The sequence below is a fragment of the Aythya ferina genome, assembly GCF_964211825.1.
Source record: "Aythya ferina genome assembly, chromosome: 1".
In the NCBI taxonomy this organism is placed as follows: domain Eukaryota; kingdom Metazoa; phylum Chordata; class Aves; order Anseriformes; family Anatidae; genus Aythya; species Aythya ferina.
Genome location: NC_140296.1, coordinates 173,799,049 through 173,807,004, shown reverse-complemented (window position 1 = coordinate 173,807,004; position 7,956 = coordinate 173,799,049). Strand labels below are relative to the sequence as shown.

Genomic DNA, 7,956 nt, shown 5'->3' with positions numbered 1-7,956 from the left:
ATGCGCCATCGCCCTGCCGCCGGGGACGGTGGCCGGGAGGGTGGCCGGGAAGGGAGCGGGGGGGGCGGCCATGGCGGCAGAGGGGGGCGCGCCGCCGGCGGGCGGTGGGGAGGAGGAGGAGGATGACCTCGGGTACCGGCTGTTCCCCGACCGCAAGAAGAAGCCGCAGGGCTTCCTGGTGCGCAGCCTCTTCACCTTCCACAACCGCTGCCAGCTGATGCTGCGGATGAGCCTGGAGACGAGTAAGGGTCCTGAGCGCACCCCTGGCTCGGCCGGGAGCGGCCGCAGGTTGCGCCAGGGGAGGGGCGGGGTGGACGCGAGGAGAAATCTCTGCTCAGAGGGGGCAGCGGGCACTGGGACGGGCTGCCCGGGGGGCGGGGGGGTCACCGTCCCCGGGCGTGTTCGAGGAAAGGGTGGGCGCGGTGCTTAGGGACGCGGCTCAGTGGGTGACCGGGGTGGTGGGGGGGGTGGCCGGGCCATTTGTGTCACGTTCAGGTTGAACGCTAGCAAGCATGAGTTTGCGCACACAGCGCTTCCTTCCTTCCCTGCCTCCGTATTTTGATTATAGACGACTTCCAAAACTTTTCTCTAGAGAAATTGATTGCAGCAATGTTTTTCTAGATCCACACGCTCAACTGCTTCTTGCGGCTATGAAGCAATCTGGTTGGTACGTAAACTAATTCGTCCCCTTTTGTGTAGTACCGTCCGTATTACGCAGACTTAGCAGAGTTCCTCGACTTTGTCCCAAACTTTGTTCATTTGGACCTTTCAGCACTGTCTTCAATGACCGGCACTTTTCTTGCGAAAACTGTGATGGCTGTGTCAGTGGAGGTTTTGATTCTGCCACATCTCAGGTAGGCACCGAATCAGACACTGTCATCTTACAGGAGGCTACAGTTTTTCTTAGTGTCCCGTTCCCAGATGAAAAAAAGAAAAATGGATTTATTCATGCTGATACCTGAGTTAAAGTCCTGAAAATAGATATGTGAAAGGTGTTCTGCTGTATTGAACTGGGCACTGCTGGGACACTGAAGAATGGTGGGGCTGCTGATGATAAAAAAACATTGATCTAAAGAGTCTAATTGCTGTAGGTGTTCTGCATGGGTCTCTAAGAAACGTGGTGAAAAGACTACCTATCCCTTCTACAGATTGTTCTGTGTCAGAACAACATTCGCCAGCAATCCCATATGAACCGTGTGGTTGCGCATGAATTGATACACGCTTTTGATCACTGCCGTGCACATGTTGACTGGTTTAAAAACGTCAAACACTTAGCCTGTTCAGAGGTAAGTTAAAATGCTTCTAACATTGCCATTGAATTCATTGCTGCTGGTTATTAGGGATGCTTCATGTTTAATTAGGTATCCTGTTATACAAACTTCATTTGATTGATTCTCTTAATACGTTTTGTCCTTTCTGTCTGATCAACTTAAACAGCTTCAATCAGAGAACAAGTATCTTGTTTTCACAAATATTAATATGTCAGTGTCATACTAAGTAAAATGTGGTCCCTGTGCGTGCAAGCATAACAAGAAGTGGTTATTACTAAATAAGAATAGTTGGAGATTAGCACACATTCACATCTTAATTGAATATTTATAGTGTTCCTTTTCTCTCCTGCAAATCTGTTTGTTGGGTATATTTTTTGTTGGTTTATATTTTCTGGTTAACAGTAATCTCGTCTTCTCACTTTTTTTGATTGTGATGTTGCTAATAATGCTTTTAGTTTTGACTCCATGTCCATTTCAGCGGACGTGGGGACGTGGGGCTTGAAAGGCCTCAGAAATTTGATGCATTAGTAGGTGAAATTAAACAGTGAACACAGGCTAGTAAGGATTTCTCTTATATACACAACTTGCGTATTGTGCCTGTATCTGATATCTGATGTAATTCCTGTTGTTTGACCACTGAAAAGCTTTGCCTTATGATTAATATTATGAAATGACATTTCTGTCACTGAGTGAATTAGATGGCTTAACTATACTTTTTAAAAATAAAATGATATAACAGTATTTTACAGAGTTGGTATGTATTTTTTTGAGAACATATTTGATTCCAGACTTAAGATATGCCCTGGTTTCATGTATAAATAGGATTTAAGAGAATTGATGTGAATTGATGTGATCAGATTTCATAAACATTAATTTTACTCATATTTGCTCTGGAAAAGATTCACGTCATCATGTATTGTCTTTATATTTTTTGTAGATAAAAAGTTACCTCACTTTTTAAATTCTTATGGTATCAGTAAAGACATTCTGTATAATTGCTGGATTCCTGCTCCTCTGGGTATCGCAGGTGGTACTCTTTGAAAAGTTCCTGTGTTTCTTCCAGACTCTTGTATGAGTTTTTAATCTAGATGGTTTTAGGAGAATCTTAATTTCTATATTCTTTTAGTAGTCCGTATATGTAAGTATCATCTTTTCTGCTCAATCATTTAAGCATTGAGAATATGCGAGCTTTTGGCCCTGTAGAAGCCTACATGTTGAGCAGTAACACTTTGCGTTCACTGGGGTTGAGTGGGTGGTTAAAAAAGGTATTAATAAGTACAAGTGGGAAGGGAGTATTCTCTATCAGCAGCCAACAGAAAGATACCGAGAAAAACAGTTATCTTTATTTTTTTTTTTAACTTTGTATTTCCACGTCTTTCTCTGATCTTCTATTTCACTGTATTTTTTTCCTCATTAGATTCGAGCTGCTAATCTCAGTGGAGACTGTACACTGATGAATGAAATAGCCAGGTTTAAATTTGGATTAAAAGCACACCATCAGGTAAAGGCCATGGATATTAATGTCTACTGATTTGTTATGAGCCTTCTTTACATAGTCGATCACTGCCTTTTACACTTTCTGCGATACTTCCATTGCAGAAAGAAGTAGATGTCTGAGAATCCATAATACTGTTGTACAGCTTTTATCTGCCCTGCATTTCTCCCACTTTATTTTGTTCTCATGTTACTGAGCCCTACTTAGTTCTTGTTTGTTTTACGTCTCAGCTTCCTCAAGGCCCCTCACCTTTCCTTTCTCATGTTTTCCTTTGGATGTGTACTAGGTCCGGTTTGCGCATTTTGTTTCTTTGCTGTTATTTCTTTTTCCCTACTGCCTCATTCTTGGCTCCTGTCACTCAGTTTTTCTGTATGTATTTCCCATTGCTGGATTCTTTCTTAAATCTCTCTACTAACGAGAACAGAACTGCAGCTGCATGAAACATTGATTGCTGCAGAGTAATCTGCATCTTCCTCACATTGCTCTGACAGGAGTATATTCTTAACAGGCGGTGGGGGGACAGAAAGAGGGAGTATGCATAGGGAGCCTGATCTTGTCTGGTCTGGCCAGGAAACTGTATTGTTTCCTGTTGTGTCTTGCAGTTGTAGCAGCTGACTGAATACTTCAATGAAAAGTAGAACCCTCCTAATATTCAGTTTTCTGCATTATTTTTTCCTATTCCTCCTCCTTACTCCTACTGTTTCCTTTACACTGTTAGCTCCTTCTGCTGTTTTACAGATTCAGGGTACAGGACCCTCCTGTAACTTTAGTCTGTAATTTAATTTCATAATTTGCATAATCAGTTATATCTGCAAAGTGTGTCTGTAATAGCATTCCTTCTTCATAGGTTTTGATATTAGTGTCAGTTTGTTACTGTTCATCTCTTCCATGTTCCCCAGCAATTTCGTTTTTGCAGAGCAGTAGTGTGACAGGACCAGTGCTTGTGAATAAGCTGTGGACCTGCTACTCAATCAACCTTTGCTTAATTAACCTTTAACGGTTCATGGTGGATTTTTTATTATTTTTTCTGAAGACCTTTATTATTTTTGTTGAAGTGAAATGCCAGAGTACTTAGTCATGTCCTATAGCATTACCACTGACAATGGATGGTCAATAAGAACCCAACAAAAATGGGGTTTGCAGGAAATGTAGCAGCAATACTCTAAGGCCATAAAACTCTTAAGTGTTTGAAAACTGGATTACAAGGGGTCTAAATAACCATTTGTCACCCAGCACTACAGGGACAGGCAGGTTGTTTTAGAGATCCTTGAAAGAATGACAACTGGCCATGGGGTTTTTGTTATAATTATATATTATTTTTACACTTTATTGTTGCATAATATGTTAGCAATCAGCATAGGTTGTTATCTACAATTTCTGCCACTTAGTGTAGCTGACAGTTACATAGAATTTCTAGAATTCTTAGTTCCACGGACTTTTCAGTCACCTGGACCCTCTGCAGATCAGGTCAAATTCTGATTAGTCAGCAGTGTATTAATCATAAGCCAGACTCAGACTTTACCTAAAAGAACATGAGCCACTCACTCAGTCCTCCAGGAAGATGACAGTGGAGGCACCAGAGGATTCACGGGTTTTGCTGTCCAGCAGCAGTGCTGGTCTAGCTTTCAGTGCTTGCTGTTGCATGATCTTGTAGACAGTTTCCAGTTCTGTGTGTCCCAGTTCCAAGCTCCATGTGCTTGTACAGTTATGTGATGGGTGTAACCACATCCTGACGACCCAGCACCTGAGCCTTAATAATGCTAATGGCCTTAATAACCCTGTGAGTGGGTGCCCCCATACCTTGGCACCAGAGAGGTAGGGAGAAAGGGAGGGAAGAGTGATCTGTGACCAGCCCAGTTGCATATTGTGCACGCGTGCCTTACCGTTGGTTATACTAACCATATTACCATGTGTCAGGAACAGAGGGTACCAGTCACACCATGCATGTCTTGGAGGAGCTGCTTCTTTCTACTTGTAGAGAAGAGTACAGGTTGAATCCCAAATAATTGTTTTTGTTTATTCTAGAGCAGTGGTCAGCTTATAGCTGGAGATGCTTACATTGTTTTTATCTTTTAGTAGACAAACTGTGTAAGCAAAAGTAGTCATAAAGAGAGGTATCAAAATAAAGACTATTAGAGGAGTCATTCCTTTATGCTTTACAACATAAAGGGGGTTAGAAGTACTAACTGGGATTTATGTATGTTTCTTTTTGACATATTTTCTCTTGTGTGCAAGTTGAGTTGTACAAATATTTGGTACCCACAACAAATCTCAAGTTTTATTTTTTTTCCTGTTGAGAGGAATATCCTTTTCTTATCTGGAAGTTTATGGAAATGGTATGGAAAACTAAAACACATACTTAAAACAAATTTGAACAGAAATGTCTTTTAATGCTTATTGCAGACGTTATTTTACTCTTCTGTGACACAAAATTATTGCACATATAGTAGGAGTTGATACTTGACAAAATCTTTTTTTTTAAAAGGGAAAAAAATGGGTTTATTCTTTTTTTTTTTTTTTTTTTAAATAATTACATTTTCTTTTTCTAATTCCCACTTTAGACTTGTGTACGAGACAGAGCAATTCGTTCCATTCTGGCTGTTCGAAAAGTTAGCAGAGAGACTGCGGAAAAAGCTGTGGATGAAGTGTTTGATGCCTGCTTCAATGATCTGGAACCATTTGGAAGAATCCCGCACAATAAAACAGATGCAAAACGTGCTTATAAAGACTTTCTGAACAGAGATCGCTACAATGCTAATTTGTAAAGGAAAAAAATGTGAAAAACTATGTTAATAGCTGGTTGTTCTATAGTATATGGAGTTGCAATCTACACTTGCAATGCTGGTGGAAAGGGGCAATTCTTTCAAGTGCATCAATTAATTTTGTAAACTTTTTCAAGGAGCCAATTTACATCAAGGTAAATGAAGTAAATGAACTTGACTAAAAACTGTATTTCTTTACCTGTTATTCCAACAAGCTCGTTTAGTACACCAAATGATGTAATAGATAATGATCTGCACATTTCAATGCACATTTAATTCTGTTTGGTTTGAGTAGGAATTGGTTTCTAAAATTTTTGTTGTTATTGAACAAATCTTTTCATAAAATCTTTAAATTTCCACCATCTTTGATACATAGTCATAAATTTGATTATCTTCTTCAGTCCATTTAAAAAGCTCCTGGACCTGTTTTTAACAACCGGGGCTAATTCCCAAATGTAGTGAACTGCCCCATTTGTCTCTGAAGTCAGTTTTTGAGCACCTCTGAATTCCACCTCATCTAATGTTAACTGTACAGGTACATAAAGCCCTTTTGCTTATTAGAAACTTGACCAACAATTCTGCTTACAGGATCAAACCTACAGGCTGGATAAGCATTGTCAGAGTCTATCCACCAGACTGAGTTTTGCATGAATAGTGTATGGAACTTACCTGCTTGACAGTATAGGAAAAAGACTGGAAGTTCATCTCTTCCTCTGAGGGAAGGGAAAAGTTGCCAACTCCATAATAAATCTTAGAGAAACTGTTATTCCCAAATACAAAGTATTATAATGATTGTCTTGGATACAAGAAAGCCACATTTTCCTCTTTCTTGAAGTTGAAGGTATGATTCTACCACAGGTACAGTTCACTGACATAATGGACCTGTGGCTCCACAGTCAAAGGGTTTGCAGGTATAACTATAACAGTTACTGGATTAAGACTCAAATGGCAAACCTAGATCCACAAAGGAGCAAATAGTCCTCTGATTTTTATTGTTTCGTACTGATTGCCAAACAAACTTAATGGGATCTCAAGGTCTGAGAGGACTTTTTGTTACTGGTTGTATCAGTTCTGTGCAGAATTTGCTGAGGTTGGAAGGGACCTCTGGAGACTGTTTCTTTCAACCCCATTGCACAGAATAGGGTCAACTAGAGCAGGTTTTGCAGGAGCAAGTCTAGTTGAGTTTGAGTGTCTGCGAGATTGAAGATTCTACCACCTCTCAGTATCTGGTTCAGCATTTGATCACACATGCAGATACATATGGAATTATGTATATGGAAATAGATGGAATTTCTGGTATTTGTGCCCATTTCCTCTTGTCCTTTCCTTAGGCACCTGTGAGAAGACTCTGGCTCAGTCTTTGCTTCCACCCCTGCCCCATCAGATATTTATGCATGTTGATAAAGTCTGCCTGAACTTTCTCTTCTCCAGACTGAACAGTCCTGGCTCTCAATCTCTCCTTGTGTGCTGGGTCTGCCTGGGATGGAGTTAACTTTCCCTGCAGCAGCCCATACAGTGCTGTGCTCTGCACCTGTAGCTAGAACAGCACTGCTATCACATCAGTGTTTTGTGTTGCTGAGCTGTGCTGGCACAGTATCAAGACTCTTTCAAACCCCCTGCCAAGAGCCAGCAGGCTTGGGGTGGGCAAGAGGCAGGGAGGGGACATCGCTAGGGCAGCTGACCTAAACCAACCAAAGGGATATTCCGTACCAATTGGACCTGTTAGAGTGGGTCTGGAGGAGGGCCACAAAGATGGTCAGAGGCTGAAGGACCTCTCCTGTGAAGAAAGATTGAGGGAGCTGGGGATGTTCAGCCTAGAGCAAAGACTCTAGGGTTTGACTCTGCATCTTTTGGGTACTTAAATGGGGTTTATAAAAAATGGTGAGAAATGTTTCACACAGCAGATAGTGATAGAACAAGGGGGAACAGTTGTAAAATAAAAGAGGAGATATTTATATTAGATGTTAGGAGGATATTCTTTGCTCAGAAGGTGGTGAGGCACTGGAACAGGCTGCCCAGAGAAGCAGTGGATGCCCCATCCCTGGAGGTGTTGAAGGCCAGGCTGGACTGGGCTTTGGGCAACCTGATCTAGTGGGTGGCATCCCTGCCTATGGCAGGGGGTTTGGAACTGGGTGCTCCTTAAGGTGCCTTCCAACCCAAACCATTCTATGATTCTATGGTTCTATCAACTGTACATGAAAGAGGGGTCTACATTAGCCTACAAAATATACCAGAAAGGGATGGATCTGAAATCCAGCCAAGATGTAGAGATTAGACTGGCATTCAGTGTATGAAATTAACCCATGGTCTTGGAGACTAAGGCATTCCTTTGGTGACAGGCAATGCAGTCACTTCTGCATATAAGTCCCAGACATGGTTAAAGAGACAACACAGATTGGGGAACATTTTTGATAGATAGTTTGTGTGC

The 7,956-nt window shown here is 41.5% G+C and overlaps 1 protein-coding gene across 2 annotated transcripts; it reads left to right on the top strand.

The window, feature by feature from the left end:
* The first annotated feature begins 51 nt into the window (after window positions 1-51).
* On the top strand, window positions 52-6,092 carry ATP23 (ATP23 metallopeptidase and ATP synthase assembly factor homolog). Of its 2 annotated transcripts, XM_084529329.1 has the most exons (6): window positions 52-242; window positions 622-667; window positions 773-854; window positions 1,149-1,286; window positions 2,689-2,772; window positions 5,328-6,092. In XM_084529329.1, the coding sequence occupies exons 1-6, from the start codon at window positions 71-73 to the stop codon at window positions 5,529-5,531; spliced, it is 726 nt and encodes a 241-aa protein (XP_084385455.1). In that variant the 5' UTR covers window positions 52-70; the 3' UTR covers window positions 5,532-6,092. The 2 variants fall into 2 exon arrangements, with proteins under 2 accessions (XP_084385455.1, XP_084385454.1); XM_084529328.1 differs by lacking the exon at window positions 622-667 and having other exon boundaries at window positions 700-854.
* The last annotated feature ends 1,864 nt before the right edge of the window (window positions 6,093-7,956 follow it).